Below are 23,178 nucleotides of genomic sequence, written 5' to 3'. Positions count from 1 at the left end.
TCCAAGGAAAAATTCAATGCCCTCGATTCAAATTTGAGCGAAATTAAGAAAAAAAATTGATGACGATCGAAGCGCCATTTTAACGCCAATAAGGGTTCCGTTGACCATATAAATGGAGACATAGTAAACATTTGAAATCTTCTGTAACATGAAATGCCAAATGAGTCCTACTAGCCCTAAAAATTTTCGCTAACTGCTGTCGAAGGTACAGGGTACAGTAGTGGGTTGCTATAGGTTTTAAAGATTTTGAATAGAGGGTAGTCTAGGTAAACAATTTGTTATTAAGAACGCATTACAATTTTATTTTTGAGAACCAAAAAGAATATCGTACACAATGCTTCAAAGCCACGGAGTTTATTGAGCAAAGGTAGCACACATTGTTTACTATCAGAACAACGACCATCAAGTTGAATAAGTCAGACTTTTTGCTTTAAATTTGTTTGAGCATTATTATACAGACTGTTAAAACGATTTTTATCTGCCATTAAACAACAAGCATTGCCAAACCTATATTTAAATCTGTTTCGCATTTTGAAGATTCCTTTGCCAAACCTAAATTTTGATTTAGGCAAATTAATAACTGGTTATATATACCTAGTTATTACGTGTGAATTTATGGTTAATACATAGTTTTTTTTATTTTTAATACATCTTTTAAAGTTTTGAGTTGAACTTTCTTGAACAACCAACTTGCCTCGAAAATTTTGCCTCAAATTTTTCCTCGCAAATTTTATTTTTCCACTGAGATTAATTTAGTGAAAAAAGCGCGCTCTATTAATTTTTATCAGTTTTACTCATATAACAACGAGCAATTTGTTGATTCAAGCATTAAATGAAGATACTACTACCTCAATAATCGAGGATGGCAAAGTCGGGTGGGGGTGGAGGTGGAGGAGGGGGGACACCTGGGGTGGCCACGTTCGGGTTTGAACTTCCGAACGAGAAGGAGAAAGACACAGCTGAACTCATCAGAGAAAGAATCACTGCCAATATTGGAGCACTGCAGGGATCTGAATATGCAAGGGACATGCTCAGGTAAAAACACATCCCAGGTTCAGATTTGCAACCCAAAATAGCTCTTATCAGACAGAATTGGGTCGCCCACAGGGGGTAAAGCTCGATGAAGCAACAGACTATGGAAGCTACTGTACGGTCTAGATTTAGTCTGATCAGGGCCCAGTTCAGAGTCTGCATGGTCTGATCACAGCGTTAATTACGGTCTCGGCATTCTGATCACAGCCCAGGTTGAGGTGCCATCCGGAAGCGACCTCTGATCAGACAGTGCCAGACCAAAATGTCCACTGATCAGATTAAAATGCGCTCGAGACAACGTGTGCACTTAAAGTTGTCTCTGACCAGATCTTTCCCGACGGAAATGACCTCTGATCAGACCAAGCCATTGTCCAGACGATTGTGCGACCATTGCCCAGACCAAACCCAGACCATTGTCCAGACCATTTTGCGCTCAAAATTACTTCTGATCTGACCGTGGTGCGCTCGAGAGTCACTCATGATGAGACTATTGAGCGCTCGAAATCACCTCTGATCAGACTCAATTGAGGTTGAAATAGTCTGAACAGTGAATGGTTTTCACTATGAACAAATCTCTTTAACTGTGCCATAATACATTCATTTCATAAAAATTTATGTTTGCAGTATTAATTTCATCAAATGAAAAGTCAATTTTAAACGTATTGCTAAAGAAGTAAAATCCAACTGTTGAGAATAAAAGTTTTTTAGTATACCAAAAGTGCATATTTCTGACTCACTGGATGAACTTAGGCAGCTTTGCATATGAGACGTCTTGGTCTACAGTTAATCAAAACTTCATCTTAAGGGAACAGGCATTTGCTATCGGCTAGAACCATCTGCTCTTTTTGTGATCTATCAGACTCTAGATGTGTCTCTGATCAGAATCCTGCTTTTCCGTTGCCTCTTGGCAGAGTCAACATCTCTGAGTGAAATATCAAAAAATCGGAAGAAATCAAGCGCGCTCAAAATTGTCTCTGATCAGACCCAATTGCGCTCAAAATCTTCTCTGATCACACTAATGTGTCCTTGAATCCGCCTCTGATCTGACAAACCCAGAAGAAAATGAACTATGATCAGATCGAAATCATTCGGAAGTGACCTGATTAGACCATCCCCAGATTGAAGTGACCTCTGATCATAATATTGTGCGCTTGAACCAAATCCCAGACCCTGTAATTTTGGTCTGGAGACACACCGTGTGCATTGGACTTAGATCTGATCAGCGGTCGCTTCCCTTTCGCACCTCATAATGGGCTGTGATCAGACTGCCGAGCCTGTTATTAACGCTCTGATCATACCATGCAGACTCTGAACGGTATCTTGATCAGACTAAATCTAGACGGTAGAGTAGCCCCAAATATTTCTTTTTTGATTTAATAGCTAATAATCTTTTCCCTTATAACAAAAACGCTTAAGTTTGAAGAAGTTTGAAGCAATCATATTTATAACACAAAATTCAATTGGTATTGCAGCGTTCCTGAAACTTTCACGTCTCCCCATGGAATGGGGTTATGTTATGGACCAAGGTAATATATTAGTAATTGTTGACGTGGGTTCTGGCTGGACAGAATCTTTCCCTGCGGGAAATAGAACATCAAAAACAGTTAAAGTATATCTTAGTCAAATATTTGCAATGTTCGGAATTACAAAAATTTAGCATCAGATAATGGTCATGAATTTGTAAGTGGTGACCTTAAGAATTGATGTTAATCACTGAAAAATAAGAAAATGGAATCACCCTTCCATCATCCAAGAGCTAATGGACTAAATGAAAGAGCAGTTCAGACAGTGAAGCTGGCACTTCAAGCATGGAGTCCCAATCTTAATGTGTCATTTTGAGCATTCCTGCAAAAGGCACTAATGACACATCGCAACACTTCAACGAGGAGGAGAAAAACTCCAGTTGAACACCTGTTGGGACGCAGAGTGAGACTACCAGCAATAGCAGATTTCGACTTGTGCGAAACCATTCTATTCAAGGCCACTGAAAAGACCAAGACAGTTCCTGCTACCTTCATCATAAGAGAGGGCTTGAACACATCTTTCATACAGCCCGAAAACTTGACACGGACTATTCTAGTGAGCAACAACCAAATTGCGAGACTAGAAGAGGACAATGTGAAAACCAAATCAGCAGTGGAGGAGACCATGTCTCAATCAGAACTAAAACTCCAGAACACAGATGTGGGACCGTCATATCAGGATGAAGCTTCTGCAGCCAAATCAGCTGCAGAGCACCAACAACCCGAACCACCAGAGCCTTCACAAACATCAGCAAGAAAAAGAAAACAACCCGACAGATTTGGTGAATCTATACCCACAAACTTGTTTAAAAAAGGAGGGAGGATGTGACGGTTTCAAAGAAACATCACGAAACTTCGAATTTTTTATCAAAATTTCAAAGAACAAAAGAAGAACTTACCTGACGAATTTTGCTGCTATGTCGGTAAGTAATGGCCACAAAACTAAAATCAATTCTAATATTGTTTTGGCGCTATCATTATCTTATTGACCTAGCAATCATATGTCAGAAGTAAATCTCCCACCGACATAAACCTGATTCTAACATCCACCGACCTCCAACTAATAAACTCGATTGTATCTAGGCCATATTTGATTCTCATGAAATGTTGATGAAATTAGAAAATCACTTCCGGGATTCGGAACTAAGATCTATTCGCATGTCAATCAAGTAAAATAATTTTAGCTAATCTATTTTTTCTCTGCATAGATATCTACTATAAATACGAGCTAACTTTTGTATATTCTCATTTCCAAATTTAATTTAGAATTGAACTATTTGAATTTTTTTGACCTGTGTTATCGACCACGACAATCTTGTTTTCACCGGCCTCCGAGTTAGGGTAATCATTGAGACGAATGTGTTGAATTCAGGTAGAAAATTGATGAATTTTGCTCACACACATTATGATAATGTTGTATGATAATTTAAAACGCTGCCAGTTTACCCTAACCCTAGTTGAAACTTTGTCCTGAAAATTGTTTCTAACTGGCGAGTTTAAGGAGCGTTAAATACCCTTACGTTAATAAATGTTTTTCAAATCCTCGAAACAATAACTCTGACAAAAAAATGGTCTTTTCCTAACCACATCGGTCAAACGGTCATTTTACCCGCAACTTTCTAAATAATTTGACTGGCTTTCTCAACTGGGGAAGGCGTATCAATCCAATCCATATAAGAAACAATTGATGAACGTTCTAATGTAGTTTCAGACAAAATTGTCAGATATATATATATTTTTTTTTGGGGGGGGGGGGGGCTCAAGTCACCCCAATATCCCCTCCCTCCGAAGGAAAAACGAGATAAAAAAAGATTTTTTTTGCAGGAAATTGCGACACAAGAAGAAATTAACGGGAAAAGCAGCCTTACTGGGAGCACAGATAGTAACAGCGATGATTGCAGATTTGTTCGGAATTGACATAGACCCAGTGGCCGCTCTCAGACTGTTTGGGAACAGGTTTTCTGACCTCATGGGGGAGGAGGAGGAGTATGAGTGGTACATCGACCCAGAGACAGGGGAACCCATGAGACGAAGGAAAAGAAAACCCTTTCCCAGGTTTCTACTATTTGTGTTTCCATGCCCCATAAACATAATTTTTGTTCTGCCCTAACAATGATTTGTGTAGTCTATCAACAGGTGACACAATCCATTGCAATTTACATAAGCAATTGGAAAGGTAATAAAAATAATAAAAATAACCGGGTCAACTTTACACTTTGCAGCTAACAATTCAGAGCATTGAAAGTGAAAATAATTATTTTTTAGCATAAAAACTGAGACATGCATTTTGACCGAAAAACAGGCTCAGATAATACAGAAAAGATAAGTTATTTGCAAGATCTTTGTTTTCTTTTCATTTATGATTAAGATTATTGAATTATACAAACACAACAATTTGATCTCCCGAAGTTACGTTTTCTTAAGATTGGCCGCTTTCGCATTATAATATATCGTTAAAATAATTAAAACTGACTTTTGTGCACGAAAATGGATATGCACATTTTTAAAATTTCTAAATGTTTCAACGTTTTTAAGTCGGTCTGACCCAGTTTTCTAATTTTCAGCATCATTTATCATATTACATCAGCAAAAATTGGTCATATTGCATAACTGGCAATGAACTACGGCGTATAATGACAATTCACACAAGAAGGCCCACACAAAACGACTACTATAATTTGTTAGGAAAAAGTACGAAAAAAGTACGTAATTAAAAGTGCGAAAACGACGGTAGCCACAGTTCGCTAAGCAAAGGACTCGGCGGTTTATCCCCATAGACTTATTAAAAGTTAATTATGTTCCCTTGAACTAAGACTAGGATCTTTTAAAGGTAAGAAATTTTTATCCTCCCCAGGCTGAGGTGTCAGACAGAAGCAAGTAAGTCCAGACCGTACCAGACCTATGTCCAGACCGTCCCAGACAGAGGGTGCCTATGTCCAGACTTAGGTGCGTTCACCAGACTTTCGTGATTTCATGTCCAGACTTTCGTGCGTTCATCAAACTTCCGTGCATTCATGTCCAGACTTTCATGCGTCCATCAGACTTTCGTGCGTTCATATCCAGACATTTGAGCGTTCACCAGACTTTCGTGCGTTCATGTCCAGACTGTGGTGCGTTCATGTTCAAACGTTCGGGCGTTCATTCTAAGAATTTCGTGCGTTTTTTGATGTTTCCAGACATTGTAATTTTGAACACACGGCGCGTTCAACTTCTGTCTGGACATACTTGCTTTCGTCTGGGACCTCAACTTGGGTAACTTTTCATAACACTTAAATCTGCTTGTTTAAAAACGCAACATTATTCTTTTCAAATAAAATTAATGACCTGAACAAAACCGCAAAGTAGGATGCTTTCACTAGAATGTTCACACGTCTCTTGTTGAAAATCTTCTTGAACTCATGAATTTTGCAAATTGCTTAACACAGACTAAAAATGGCCGCGAATACAAGCAAATACGATGAAATCAAGCAAAATCCGAATAAAAAATAATTGGTTGAGAGAAATGTTTTTTCTGTGAATAAGTGCGTGAGATCAGTACCAATGACATTGCTAACAACTATAACAAATATATAACAAACGATGAAAGATACTTCGGGAAATGATAACCCACCTGCCAGTCGTTCAATAGCCGAGGTTTTTCTTCCGTATGTTAAATTAAAGATAACTAAAGTTCCAACAGTTGTTCCGGTAATGCGAACACAACAGTAATGAAAAATTTAACCCAGTGAGGTATTATCATTCCAGTAATGGCAAATTTAGGTAAAATCTCACCTAAAAACTATCTTCTTATAATAAAAGGAGAAACGAAAACTGGACAAGAAGTAAAACTTTTCTGGGGAGAAAAACATTTTGAAATACTAAAGAACACGGCACCGTGTACCGAAACAATTACAGAATTCGAAAAATTGAAACAACAAATTAACACAGATAAGTGTGTCAATATAAACAAGTTACACACAGTTTTTAAAATAGTTTGCATAAAAGACGCTGTAACATTGTCAGACGACAAGTTGAAGAACTAAGTAAGTAATGATACCTATCATCGTTATCGTTGTATATCAATAAAATAAAATTTAGAAAATTTTGGAAGTACAGTATTTTGATAGTGCGACACTGTTAAGTGTCAGTTACACTAGTAAATATCTGTTACTCTTCAGTGAAGCATTATATCTAATTTCCACCGGATAAAGTTTCAACAATAATCTCCACCATTCATCTACCAACAAACACTACTAAATCAAGTAAAACAATTAGAAAACAACAAAAATAGTTTCAACAATTGATTTTCCCAACGCAATAATAGCAACGTATTTAATATTATCTAAAATAATATTTTTCTTAACTATCCTTCTCGTACCGTGTATAGTAGTTATTTCGACGTATCTAGCCATAATAACAATATACGAAATTATTAGAAACCGTAGAGTCATCTGCGCTAGTCCACCAGTACAATAATAGAACCAATGCATGAAGTACATTCCGATATATTTCATATATGCAAATCTAATATAGATATAATAGAACTGGAAAATTTTAAATTTATTAAAAAGCACTGATAATTTATTTTTTCTTACGCATGTGTTTAATGTTAATAGAATATTTTGTAAATCCATAAAAGTTTATCCTATACCAGATATAGAAGAATCAATATGTTACACACTACACTCAAAAAATTCTATCTACAAAAAGGATTCCCTGAAAATTCTCCATTATACGGTAACATTATAATTTACCAATTACATCTTAGACTTGAAAATAACGAAACTTGAATATCAAATCTAGGAGCACAAACACAACAACCAGAACAAGAACTAACACCACTCATAATTCTTGCACCACCATTCATCCAAGTGCCACCACAAGGACCTGGCTCAGGAGCCTAAAGTTTAACCTGCAAAAATTGCGTCGTCTAACAATAATCAAGGTAACAATAATCATCAAGAAAGACCACATCATATCGAAGTCACAGATTTAACAAATATACCAACTTGACCAGAAATTGATGATAATTCCGGAAACGAAAATCCATATACCGTACGGCGAGACCGCCCGGAAAGAAGAGAACTCTTAAGAGCAAGACGTCGATCCTCGCTATCATTCCCAACACAAGATTCAACACTCTTTTCATATGATTCAACAGATATAGAATCTAACATAATCAGACCTATAGAAGTAAGAAACTCAGAACCACCAAGTAGAACAGGAACACCAACACTACACAACTTTAGTTTAAGTTCACCAAGTGATCACTCAGGTAATAGTACAATCCCAACACCCACACCATCTGAGTTGAGAGCAAACCCCTTCCTACCGCCTACATTCTAACAAAGACAAGATTTCAATTTTGTTCAAGAACATTTTCGAGCACAGCCACTACACTCACCCAATAGTTTCCTTTGGTCAACAACATCACCACAATCTGCAAGTAGTAATAAAACACCACAAAGATCAAACCAAACATCATCATCGAATACTTCTATAAGCGTACCACAAGTTGAACTCACAAACTCCTTACAACTACCAAGAAACACAGCTTTATCCCCATCATCCTTTATACCAGATATAAGATTACCATCAAGCTATCCCAGTAGAACAAGATCAACACCAATACTTAACCCAAATCCACCTACTAAAAGTAGGACTAATGAACATACATATCTTTTCGCACTAGATCATATAACTTGGAACCCACCTCCACCATTATACGGACCCACTAATCTTGGTGATACACTTACTAATTGGTCAAGGAGTAGACTAACAAACACATTAAATCTTACACACCGACAACGAAACGCAGCACTTAACGTTTTAGCAACACCATCTCTCGAACTTAAATCTAACACAACAATTAAATACTAAACTGCATTTAATCACCCGTTTCACGGCACTACACCATCTATAGTAACAACCACACTTCCAGCACCTTTCATCTCTATTGAGTTCATATACAATTTTGGCAGCTATACAAACAAACATTAGGATTTGCAACATTCTACAATCCACACACTGGTCTGTCATACACATGTCGATTCAACTAAAAGCTATTATTTTCATATTGCTATTAATAATATACATATATATGAAAGTAGAAACAAAAATACCACTGGAACAAAGATTAAAAAATGATGCTAGACAACGCTTTAAAGACCGTATAAATGAAAAAATGGAATTACAAATCAAACATTTTCAAAATAAAAACAAAAATAAGAAATGGAAAAGATATAAGTAACTTCCACACAATTGGCCGACAAAAATACAATAAACATGTATTTAACAATACGACTACAGTCAACCCTAATCCACAACATTTCACTAACACCAAAATAGAAGAACTCGATGACTTTAAAAACAGTTCAGACTACGAAGCAATTTGGGAAATAGCCATCGATAAATGGACACGAAATTACAGAGAACTACTACACTTCTACAGAGAACGATTAACAGACAGTATATTAGAGAAATTTGGCATGAACAATAAAAGACAAAAAAGACAAACAAAAATAGACTTTGTAGAACTAACAGGACAGAATGATAATGGCTCCGCAACAGGACAAGACATCTTCATTGAACACTACGATTGTGATGCAGAAGAATTTACTAATGTTAAGTATTACGAATTAAACAAAATCAGCAAATGCAAATCCAAACCACTAGATTTTGATATGACAAAGACTGAAGTACAACTATTATCGAAAGCACAAGCAGTAGAAATAAAAGCTTACGCTGTTGCAGGAACAATTAAAGAACGCGTAGAATGGTGTTCACAACACACCGATTATATCCGAGCTAACAGACCAAGCTACTATGTCTCAGATGCACAAAGAACAAAAATACTAGATGCAGATGAAGTTCGTAACAAACTCGCCAGAATCAACCTCCTCAAAAACACAAGATACAAACCAACACGGTATAAAATTTCATTCAATTACATAGCTAACCCACAACTTCAGAAAAAGATCAAAGATATACAAAGCAGAATACAATTCGACCTTGATACTCCTATGGTACCACCATACGGACGAACAGTTTATGACTATACTAACCCAATGTGGATACCAAACGCAATTAAGAATGCACAATCAAACTGCATGAAAGGACCAAGGAAACAAAATAGAATAGACATACTAGATTGGACATTAGAAATCCGAGAAGTATCACTAATACCAGACTTAGACACTGTAGAAATATCATATATGGGAACAAAACTACCATGCGACCTCCGCAAAGAAGAATGTCTACCACCACCTTTCACAAAAGCAACAAAAGTTTGGGAACCGCAAACACATTGTCAGTTATTTGAAGTAATTAGATTTGACGCCTTTATGGTAAATTACCAAGATGGATATTGGATAGAAACAAACGCGGAATGGACAACAGTCCAACAACCCGATATAATACAAAAAGCAAAATTCAATAAAACAGACAATATCGCTACAAAATTTGAAGTATACCCACTCGTAGAACGTGAGTGCGGATCACAACAACCAATACACAAAACAGAATATGACGACATTTACATTATCTATGAATACGGATTCGATATGCATACAGGACAAAAAAAAAACAAGAAAGAAAAATAAATTTGACGATGGAAAATTCATAAAAATTAAACTTAAACAAATAATATCAGAACAAACACGATATGAAGATCAAGATAACAAACAAAAGAACTATAGTTTCGTAAACGAGAACACACATTTAAACATGAAAACGGACCTATACATGAGTAACATATACTCAAGAAAAAGTCTACAAGCATTAGAATTTTACTCACAAATCTGTGAACAAACTAGAACCATTCGACAACTAACATTAACACAAGTACAAAAGAACACACCGCTCTTAGGATACATCTTCACTGGAGTTAGATCCATCTTTGTAAAACAAGAAGGAGGAAATGTAATGAAAATTTTCAAATGCGCGAAAAAATCATCACCTTTATATGTACCACAAACTCGAGAATGTTATGATAAAATACCAATACTGTACAAGAACAGAGTACAATATGTACATCAACTTACAAGAAAAACATACATATGGGCGAAGAACGTCCCATGTTCACACAGCAACTTCGACCAATTAATTTCAATAGACACTGAAGGAACAGCAAGATATAGAGTAACACCATACCCTGTAAAAGTAGAGACAGTATTAAACACTATATCACCTGAAGAAATAGTTCTTGATAACATGTTCAGTAAAGCAAGTCTAATAGAAAGTGTTATATACAGTAAAGAACAACTAATTTAAGAACAAAAACGAGATTTATTACACGAATACATGCGAGATCGCGAAAAACCATTACAAGAAGCAACATCAGCAAACGCACAAAAATTATTAGAACTAGAACAATTAGGACTATTACAAACTTACAAAAACTACGAACAATCACTAAAATGGTTAAGAGACCTGAACATAAATGGATTTATCTTCCAAATCGACCAGCTTGGCTTAAAGAACAAATATTAACAATCTTTGGTTGGCCATGGTACGTCTTAGAAAAAATGGCAATAATCTACGCAATAATAAGAATGATACTGTTTATAACAAAATAAATTATAAAATTCTACAACGGTTTTGCAATACACAAAGCAATTGGCAAACAAGCCAGTATAACAAAATTACTCCTTACATGAATATTCGGAATTTTTTCTCAAACACTAACACAACTAGTAGCTCAAATACAAGAAGAAGAAGAAGAAAATAGCCACGACAACGATGAGAAATATACACATTACCGAAATCACAAACCAAGAAAAAAACCATACGTTTCGCAGACTTTCCACAGACATAACACATACAGCAGATTCTACTGATAAAGATAAACCTGCAGAAATTTATGTAGATACAAACTACAAACATTATAACACAACAATTCGTAGAACGGATAAAGGATTACAGTTAAGGACAACAAACTCGCCTCCAAAGAAACAAAAACCACCATTGCCAGAAAGAAAGTATAAGCAAGAACCATTAAGGATAGAACCATTGGAAACATTATCGGAAAACAAACAACAAACACTGCCAACACAAGTTATTACTCCACCTACTGCATATCAGTGTTTAGGAAATAACATATCATTCCCTAATACACCTCTAACTCACAACGCAACCCTTCCTAGTGCGCCTAGCATACAACAACAACAACCTACATCGTTTCAGGCACACTCATATGAACAACCACTAAATATGAACAAGCAAACATCTTATGAAATAGCACAACCATCTAATAAATCTAACAATAAAAAACATCTAATACCAACAGTAAACCTAACGGATATACAGAATCCACCACCAATAGACTTCGATCAATTAAAAATAACGGCTAACAAAATGCATAACCGCAGCCATAGTTTTGACATATTAAAAAACGACGATCAACCACATACGAATGAAGTAACATATTTTATAAACCACTCGGCAGATACATACGAGGTTTAACAACAACCCCGTAGTCCAAGATCAACTAACAACATACAATTAGTTATGTCTTTAACGTCTTTTTTACTTATAATACACCTTCTTTTGATGTCATAATCAATTTCTCCTACCTCTCCTTTCAAAACAATTCCTTGTCACGTTATAAATTCCGTTTCATAACTACCAACCTCTTTCATCACTTTCTTTCACTTTCCTCATTCCTCACCTTCACATTTCACTAATACATGTAGATTTCACATATTTTCTACAACAATAACAATATACATGTATCTTTAGTAACAATATGTAACACCACACTAACCGTTAAATGACGTTGAGTCGATATCCATTCATACTGATATAACAATAATTTTTTGGTAATAATAGTAACTGGAAAACCTAATTGGAAATAGTCATAACGACATCAAAAAATAATCAAACAATAATAATAACCATAATAACAAATGTAATAATCGTAACATATGTAATAATCGAGAATATGTACTACACACAGTAACAATTTTAGCAAATGACCTCCAGAATGGACTACGAAATAGAATCACCTTACAAGACGGACTCTTCACTAAGCTATGATGTGGAAGAGGGAGAGTTCAGCCCTGGCTCTGGACGATCAAGCCCAGGGACAATACGTGACAACGCATCCGACTGCAGTACACAAACGGATGACCATTTTGATCACCCACAGGACCGAGTACAAACCATGAGAATCGAAATGGAAAATGCAACATTGGAACAACAGACACAGACAAACCAACGTACACCACACGAGATGGCAAACCTCGTATCGGAACAAGTTGGTGAAAAGCGACAGTCGGATACCCGACGAAATCTAGATTCGTTTTGTAACAGAACGAATGAACAAGGTACAAGCACTAGTACACATAACTACCAGAACAATAGGCCGAGTAACAACACTCAGAATGAAACATATGTATCTCCACCTTTACCAAACTATCCACCACCAGTACGACCACCCCCACCTGATGATTACACCACCAAAAACAATAGAATACAAAACAGTGTCCAACAAAGCTGGATTGCTAGTAATCCACAACACATTCGACCGAACAACCTCCGGTTTCCTTATGCAGTTACACCTCGTAGTAACAATAGGAAATCGTTTTTCCACCAGTCTACCAATGAACAAACCCACACAACAACTGCTATGGAAACAATCTGGTTTCAAGAAAAGGACCCGAGAACTCTCAGCAATAGACACAGTTGTAATTATAATCCTATATTATCTTACCGTAACTGGTCCAAAATGCCGTTCGATTCTCGAGACTAAAACTTTGTTATAACAACACTGCATAATGTAAAAGATCGCGTCTCGGAGTACTTCCCTTCTCTACCATCCGAGAACACTAACACTGTAAAACGTAGCACTAAAAATGTGGGGAGAGATGAACTACATCAGACAACATACCCCATCTTAAAACAGTTCTATAGTCTAACAGAACGCTTCATGTATGATTACGACTAGGAGTTTAATGTACCAGTAATTTGTACATTTGACTACCTTGTCGCAAAGGCATCCCAAGACCTTTCGGCCTAGAGCGTGTTCGAACATCAAATTTTTCAATTAAGTTTTAACTTCTTACATCCAACACCGAAGGATGTTCAAAACAACAATTATCGGGTACACGAAACAAAATTGATACACAACTTGATATATTATACGTTCTTACGAGATAAAAACATTAATACTACCAAGAGTTACATCCATATTAACGATCAATTAACATCACCGTATCTCTTGAACTACGGATATAAGCTAAAATGGGATTATACTATCGGGACTTTACGTAATTTTGACCCCATTAAGAATTATTACATTTTTCAACCCAAGGAAGCACAGGAACGACCACTAATAGTACCAATCGAAGCTCTTGAACCCTGTGAAGAATATCACACCTACCACTTAGAAGGCAGCGCAACGAACCGAGCCTTTATTAATGTAACACAATTCAATAACGAACGAAAAGTAACTGATATAGAATAAGAGATACGGAATACAGTCAAAGCGTCGATAACCGAAGTACCAATTGACAAAATAACTAACCTCCTCGCACACTTTCTGTCGAAAAAAGATCACTTTATTAAGGAATACAAACATTATAGGGACAGAACAAATCAACCCAAACAAAAAGACAAATTGTAATGACACCAACTGAGAACAAGTAACAATTTTGAAAAACTAACACTTTAGATTGAGTAAGTTCTTATCTAACATTCTTATCCAACTATGAATCTCTCTCTGCATATGTGTTTTACCCTTTTGCAGTAACAATTTATACTTCAACTATTTGAACAAACTATTTGGTATAGACTATTTGTAAACTATTTGTACAAATAACCATTCTCTAAATTTGTACCCCAGTTTGAATCCCTTATAACTATTTATAGTTATAACAATTGGTATCACACCTGATGTGTAATAAACTTTACATTTTTTTATTATTTTTCTAACTTTACCTACCCTAATCTTAGCTGATAGAGTATACATGTACATATGCAAAGGTTTTCCATATTTAGATATATGCACTTTTGTAAATAAGGAAAATACCAAAAAGTACCTCATAATTTTATGTATGAACAATAGGAACGGATATAAACAAACGTAACAAGCGTAATATGCACAACACAGTGTATAATAACACACTATAGGTTATATGTATTCTCTAAACAGACATGCAAAATAAATTCAACACATAATGCGTACATAGTTCTTCTTTAGATTGAGTTATGACATGACAATTACACCAATTTCAGCAGTAGCATTACTATGCAACAATAGCTGAACACCTACTTTTCAAACTAACAACATGTATGAAATCTATTTTGTGACCTAATCTGATAAAAGTATATAACAGAGTATTGACAATTTATAACAACCGAAAAAATAACTATATTCCAAATTCGAAAATTTCAAATCCATAAATCAGCTTATTACTTTATAGACTGACTATTATACAACATGACAATAACAATCAGAACATCATAATAACAATCACATGTAAATAATAACATGAAACTATCGCATGCATAAACTGGTAGTCACATTTACATGTATACTTATATAGTAACAACTAACATATGTACATCTATTAACAAGTAATATTGTATGATTCCCAAGGGAATTATTTGGAATGTCGAATATCAATGTGTCGTATCAGGCGAACATTTAAAACATAAAGCGCGTAGACGGATATTTTACTAAATTTATCCAATGATGAAATACCCGTTAATGGGAATAAGGCAATTGGACATTTTTGCACATACCCATTACAGACTATAAGCGAGATCTGTAACCTTTACTAAATTTACAGGCACGAAAAACGCGAACAATAACAGTAAACACTAATCGTAACAACGAACAAATCCAAAACCTGTAGAAGTATGACAAAACAATTAATAAGAATTAATTGCATCAGAATAACTCCTGATTTTGGGAGACATCAAAGTACTAATACATGTTCATCTTCAGTAACAACATTTTACATGGCCAAAACAATCACATGTCACTGACATTTCTCGCTGTTGTCAACAAACTACCTAACTACTCTCAATTTTTCCAACGAATTTCATACAACATTTCGAACAAAAGATTCTATTTTTTCTTTCTAGCCGGAAGGGATACTACGTATACCAGAACAATTACACTACCTAACATGGTAAACTAATATAGAGAAAAATTTTAAACATTTCGACCAAAAGATTATATTTTTTCTTTCTAACCGGAAGGGATACTACGTATAACAGAACAATTACACTACCTAACATGATAAACTAATATAGAGAAAAATTTTAAACATTAAACAGCTAACATAAACAAATCAGGTAAGTCAGGTAAGTCGCCAGACATCAGGAGTGCCTCCAACATCAACGCTGGGCCTACCCGAAACGACCTTCATCCACTGGACGTGGTACTGGAATGGATACTTTTGTGGTTGATGATGTTCTCTCCTTGCTTATTGGGCAACTTGTGTCTGGGAAACGACCTACTGACGAGCGAATTACAAAGCGACACATTCAAAAAGAAAAGAAAATCCTTCAGAGAGAATAATGAGAAATTGACTTATCGCATTAATCAGAAGACTTTCAAAAAACTCAAAACCCCGGAAAGATGGAAAGTGAATGTTGACCTCCAACAAAAGACTTGAAGACTTTATTTATTTAAAAAAAAATAAGGACTAAAATACTTAACCCTGATTGGTTGAAAAAGGAAAAATACCTTTCCTTAAATGTTTATCTGCTTTCCCTTTATCCCTTTTCATTTAACCCGTTAGTCGGTACCAGTTACAGACCTGATATAAAAATAAAATATATTTCTCTCTCTCTACTCCGCTCTTGTTTAGTATTGAGATATACGTTAGACTTTAGCATTGGGGCCCGTGCACTGTGTAATGAAGCTCAGATAGAAGAGTAACAGACTAGAGATATAGAACTTTAGTTAGTCAGGTAAACCTTAAGAGTATACTATATTCCTGAGACAACCATAAGACAGTTCCAGAAGTAGCCTATAAAAAGGTAAGCTCAGAACACGTCTTATCTGGTGCGACCAGTGCCGAACTAAACCAAACAAAATAACAAAGTTTCAAATCTCCATAACGGAATTAAATTAACAATATTATTTAGTAAACAATTAAAACAAAAGATGGACACCAACCATCAACTACAGTTAATAACAAACCATTTCTTAACACCATTTACAATTGCTAGCGATTGCCCGCAAGAGAAACGCGAAATTATTTACAGAATAATAATAAATTTGAAGAATAACCTCTTCAAAGAAACAAAACATATACAACAAATTAACATTCATAGAAAGCACCTGGCACATTACCCACCAGTAATACTACTGGATAGAGACCAACTTAAAAAACATTATACATTCACCTTAACAGATTAAAAAAAAGGAAATAGAAAAACTGCGCTCAAACTAAAATTTTTGACTGCAGTCGTATTGGTCATTTTATTATGCCCTTTTCGCATGATTATTTATCGCAATTTGACTTTTCAAAGGACTCTTTTATGGTTGATTTATTGATAATGGCGTGATCTAAGTTGTTCTCCATTTTTGTTCTCAATTGTACGCAAATTGTAGCAGCTGGACTCAGTTAGCTGTAGTTTTTTTGCTATCATTCGGATGAAATGCGCACAATTTATGCCATGTTATTTTTTGCCGTTTTACCACGTTATGCTCTACAAAATTTAATGCCATGAGGTACCTGTCTTGATTTAACTACCCAACCCATATATAATTGCGTCATTTTTTACCGATAAGAATATGATTGTGATCTTTCTAAATCAGTTCAAACTAATGAAACGAAACCAACAGAGTTAAGGGTCAACAACCTCTAAACTAATTATGTGTTTATGCATCTCGTCTTTCAGTAATTAAACAGTTAGCATACAATATCTCTAAAACAAAACTCAATTAATAGCATGGGTTAGACCCATAATCCATAAAATTGTAAAATTATAGATTCAAAATATGGCGTCTATATAAAATTAAAGTCACAAAACTTTCATTATATGAAAGTTTTTAAAAGCGATCAGTTTAATGTAAACCGAAAAAGGTCAAAAACGAAACGCAAAAAGTGTACTGAAAAAAAATTAAATTCGAAAAATTTGGATAATTTCACTTCTAGTGCTCAGGTGATTATGCGAAAGTTGTAGCCACAGAAAGCCACAAATAAAAAATTCCAGATCGAACTGGGGGACCAAAGTTTCATGTTGGTTTGAAAATAACTGATTCTACTCTCCAATTATGTCTGAGCCTCAGGCATCTGTGCAATCAAGAAATCTGAGTCATAGAAAGAACTTCATATATGCGGTTTCAATTAGATATTAACCGTGCGATTTTTCTAAACCAAAACTTTGCAAAACCTCAAAGTTTTCAAAAGTAGCGTTTGGAAATACTCAAGAGTTTTATTTACAATTCTTGACTATAAATAAAGCCACCACAGTAAAAGGAAAATTAAAAACTTGTTAAAAAAATCTCCAACTTTTTCTCATCAGATCAAGCCACCACCTCGTTCACTGCAAAATTTATTGAAAAGTAGAGTCTCTTTGTACCCAAACACAGATATTTCTCAGGTAAAAAACTCCTTCCAAAAAAAAACGAGAGTTTTCGCAGCTTTAAAATTAACGAGGGGATAGAATGGAACACCTCAAATTTTTGAATGAAGGGATCATTCTGCATTAACGCAAAATAATTATTTGTTGAGTTTTCTTTTCTAGTTTTCCTTTTTGTTCAGCTGTTGGAGAATGTGTAGTGATTTCAACAAGAGCGCTTGCTCATCAACAAGCTAGCAAAAAGACGCTACTAAAAATCGACAGATTTTCTCTATCAACCTTATGTTATAACAACGAAGGACTTGATATGTTCAAGAAGACACCTTCCAATTTGAAAATTTAAAATATGGAACACGAAGAGATTTTTTTATGTGCCCATACTTTTAAATTTGTAAGTAGAATTAAAATTTTGCCATAGAATTCAAAAAGTTCCGATAAGCGATATATAACGTCAAGTTTTGAAATTCCGTCAAGGTTTCTTATAAAGACAATCGTATTTCAAAACTATTATGTGATCGTTTGGGTTGAGGAGTCGATCAATGGTGCCCAGACTATTATTTGATTGTCTGCTATCCATAAGAATTGTGGCACAAAAGTTTTTTTGGGCCGATACTCAATAAAGTTGTACATGAAAAAATTTTGGGAGGAAAGACGCAATTTTGACACTTCCTTTAAAACAAAAATAGTCATAATTTTTCACTAGGTTGCCCAAAATTTTACAACAACCGTTCGTTAAGCCAAAGTGTTCTACAGATTAGAGAAAATTCCAATAAATGATAAATAACGTCAAGTTTTGCAACTTCGTCGAATTTTTTCTAGAAGTTAATCGCATTTTATGAATATAATGTGACATTCTGGGTCAAAAAATTGCTCAATTCTACGCATACAATTATGGTAGTATATCTTGTCAATCAGAAATGTGAAAAGCCAAGATTCTTTGGTGTTGCAGCTTGGGTAAATTTTTGCCCTAATCGGCGAGAAAAATAATTTTCTTGAATAACAATAATCAATTATCAACTATCAATGATCTTGAAAAAAATCAATAATTTGTTGAATATCTACGTGTACGACGAAAGGAATTATTTTATAGTCCTATTATAGTAATATATAGTCATTTAGCTATTTATTTTGGTTTGTTGGGTTTGGATACAGAGTTTGAGCTTTGTTTTTTACCTAACTCTCTTCTAAAAATCTCCAATAGTTGTCTGTTTGTAACTCCGCCGTAACCGGTCCTCAGCCCGGTTGAGAGAAGGAGGACGGGAACTTACCCAAATCATACTAGAAAATCTCAAAAATTTGCTCGTTAATTCAACTGTTGATTTTTCCGACAGTACTTCACCTATTTTACCTGTTTTTGTTCTCGAAACATCCTCTGATCAGAATATCGGGCTTCCAAGGTTGCCTATGTCCAGACTTTTGTGCGTTCGAAGTTGTCTCTCTGCAGACTTTCGTGAGTTCAAAGTCGTCTATGATCAGACTTTTGTGCGTTCAAAGTTGTCTATGATCAGATATTCGTGCTTTCAAAGTTGTCTATGATCAGACTTTTGTGCGTTCAAAGTTGTCTATGATCAAACTTTTGTGCGTTCAAAGTTGTCTATGATCAGATATTCGTGCGTTCAAAGTTGTCTATGATCAGACTTTTGTGCGTTCAAAGTTGTCTGTGATCAGATATTCGTGCGTTCAAAATTGTCTATGATCAGACTTTCGTCCAAAGTTGCCTATTACCAGACTATTGGGCGTTCAAAGTTGCTTATGTCCTGACTATCCTGCGTTCAAAGTTGCCTATGTCGAGACTATCGTGCGTTCAAATTTGCCTATGGCCAGACTTTCGCGCGTTCAAATTTGCCTATGGCCAGACTATCGCGCGTTCAAAGTTGCCTATGTCCAGACTATCGTGCGTTCAAAGTTGCCTACGTCCAGACCATCGCGCATTCAAAGTTGCCTATGCCCAGACTATCATGCGTTCAAAGATACCTATGTCCAGACTTTCGTGCGTTCAGTGGTGTTTCTAGACCGTGTAATTTTGCACGCAAGACACCCCGCTTGTGCGTTTATTTCTGTCATGACATATCAACTTTCGGTCTGGCACGTCAAACTGGGTCATCAAGGCAAGGGTGATATTAAAATTACATGGCCTTTTTTGGTAATTTCGCCAGTCTTTTAACTCCAGGTCGCAACCTAGATGAAAAGACCATGTTAGAACAAAATGGTATGAAGAGACCATGTTGCACTCAAAGGAGCCACGAAAATACTTTTGCTGGACTTTAATTTAGGAACTCGACCGAGCAATGGTGTAATTATTTACCCCTAGCTATAGTTTTTGGGTATTTTGAGATCATGACTAGGGTATTTGACAGGAATTCGATCAGTTTATTGAACTAGTGTGAGTTCTAGACTTGAGATCACAGTGGACAAGAAGACGAAGAAGATGTACGTGACAGCAGAGACGGGAGAGAAAATGGAGCTGTTCTATGAAGAGCCAGACACTAAACAGAAACTCATGTTCAGGACCAAAAGTGGAAATGTATTCCAGGTTCGTTGACAAAAAATTGACCCTAACACTGTAACCCGCAGTTTTTCAGAATTATTCTTTCAAAATTTTTCAGATTATACGAAATTTTTGACTGCGCTCAAACTAAAATTCAGCAATTATTTGGCGGTCGTATTGGTCATTTTATTATGCCCTTTTCGCATAATTATTTATCACGATTTGACTTTTCAAAGGACAATTTTATGGTTGAATTCTTGACTTTGGCGTGATCTATTTTGTTCTCGATTTTTTGTTCTCTACTGTTTGCAATTTGTAGCAGCTGGACTCAATTAGCTGTAGTTTTCTTTCTAAGATTCGGATGAAATGCTCACCATTTACGCCATGTTATTTTTTTTACCCTTTTACCATGTTATGCTCTACAATGTTTAATGCTTTGAGGTACCTGTCTTGATTTAACTACCCAACGAATAAATCATTGCGTCATTTTGTACCGTTGTGAATATGGTTGTGATCTTTCCAAATCTGTTCAAACTAATCAAACGAAACCAACAGAGTTAAGGGTCAACATCCTCTAAACTAATTATGTGTTTATGCATCTCGTTTTTCAGTAATAAAACAGTTAGCATACAATATCTCTAAAACTATTTTCAATTAAAAGCATGGGTTGATCCCATAATCCATAAAGTTATGAAATTATAGATTCAAAATATGGCGTCTATATAAAATTAAAGTCACAAAACTTTCATTGTATGAAAGTTTTTAAAAGCGATCAGTTTATTGTTATCCGAAGAAGCGCAAAAACGAAACGCAAAAACTGTACTGAAAAAATTAAAGTGGAAAAAAATGGAAAGTTTTATTTCTAGGGCTCAGGTGATTATGGGGAAACTTGTAGTCACAGAACGCCATAAAAAAATTCCAGATCGAACTGGGAGAACAAAGTTTTATGTTTGTTCGAAAATAACTGATTCTACTTACCAATTATGTCTGAGCCTCAAGCATCTGTGCAATGGAAAAGTCACGGACATAGAACTTCATGTCCATTAGATATTACCCGTATGATTTTTCCGAACCAAAACTTTGCCACCCTTCAACTAGCGTTGGAAAATACTCAAGAGTTTTATTTATAAATCTTGATATAAATAAAGCCGCCACAGCATAATTAAAATTAAAAACTTGTTAAAAAATCTTCAAATTTTTCTAATCAGATCAATTAAAAACCACTATAGGATAAATCAAGTGACCACCTCGTTCACTGCAAAACCTATTCAAAAATGGAGTCTCTTTGTACCCAAACACAGATATTTCTCAGGTAAAAAAAACTGCTTCCAGACAAAACGAGAGCTTTTATTGCTTGAAATTTGTCGCGGGGATAGAATGGAACACCACAAATTTTTGAATGAAATGATCATTCTGCATTAACGCAAAATAATCATTTCTTGAGTATGTTTTATTTTCTAGATTTCTTTTCTTTTCAGCTGTTAAGGGATGTGTAGTGATTTCAACATGAGCACTTGCTCATCAACAGGCTAGCAAAAAGAAGCTAATAAGAATCGACGAATTTTCTCTATCAAAATTGTGTTTTAACAACGAAGTACTTGATATGTTCATAAAGACACATTACAAGTTAAAAATTAGAAATATTTAACACGAAGAGATTTTTTATGTGCCCATACTTTTAAATTTGCAAATGGAATTAAAACTCGGCCATAGAATTATAAAAGTTCCGATAAGCGATATATAACTTCAAGTTTTGCAATTCCGTCAAGGTTTCTTATAAAAACAATCGTGTTTTAAAACTATTATGTGGTCGTTTTTGTTGAGGAATTCATCAATGCTACCCAGACTATTATAAGATTATCTACTATTCATAAGAATCGTGGCACAACAAAAATTTTTCGGGCCGATACTCATTAAAATTGTATATGAAAAAAATTTGGGAGGAAAAAAGCAATTTTGACACTTCCTTTAAAATAAATATAGTCTTATTTCTTCACTAGGTTGCCCAAAACGTTACAACAAGCGTACGTTAAGCCAAAGTGTGCTGCAGATTAGAGCAACTTCCCTTAAGTGATAGATAACGTCAAGTTTTGTAACTTCGTCGGTTTGTTTCTAGAAGTCAATCGCATTTTAAGAATATAATGTGACCCTCTGGGTCAAAAAAATTCAATTCTACGCGTGCAATTATGCTACTATCTCTTGTCGATCAGAATTGTGAAAGGCCAAGATTTTTGGTGTTGCAGTCCTAGTAAATTTTTGGCCTATTCGGCGAGAAAAATGTTTTTCTTTGAGAAAAAAATCAATAATTTGTTGAATGTCCATCAATTTCTCGTTCATTCCTTTTTGCAGGGATGGACCTTTTCCAATTTACTGCATATTTATTGTACTTTTAGTTCTTTGTTTTTGTACTGTGTCATATCTCGGGGCCTATAAAGGATTTTTTAGATTTATTTTATATATGTCTGCGAAAAGTAGCCTTTTTTTCTTGTTTTGCAAAAAGAAACAGTCAAATTGTTTTTTTGTTAAGGAAGATCATTAGGCCTCACGAAACAACCAAGGCGCTTTTCCTACCTCCTGTTTCTTTCTATTGAGTAGTAAAAATAGAAATTCAAT

The 23,178-nt window shown here is 35.3% G+C and overlaps 1 protein-coding gene across 1 annotated transcript in view; it reads left to right on the top strand.

Annotated features, from left to right (window-relative positions):
* The first annotated feature begins 862 nt into the window (after positions 1–862).
* The window catches only part of LOC142351686 (uncharacterized), a 40,688-nt gene continuing 18,372 nt past the window's right edge, over positions 863–23,178 (top strand). The window contains exons 1-3 of the mRNA XM_075403826.1: positions 863–1,035; positions 4,380–4,610; positions 20,472–20,610. Of these exons, the coding sequence (XP_075259941.1) occupies positions 863–1,035; positions 4,380–4,610; positions 20,472–20,610 (543 nt within the window). The remainder of the gene's footprint in view (positions 1,036–4,379; positions 4,611–20,471; positions 20,611–23,178) is intronic.

This window comes from Convolutriloba macropyga, chromosome 13 (assembly GCF_964194025.1).
Source record: "Convolutriloba macropyga chromosome 13, txConMacr16.3, whole genome shotgun sequence".
Lineage (NCBI taxonomy): Eukaryota > Metazoa > Xenacoelomorpha > Acoela > Convolutidae > Convolutriloba > Convolutriloba macropyga.
Note: the sequence above shows the minus strand (reverse complement) of the source record. Positions and strands in the feature narration are given on the sequence as shown.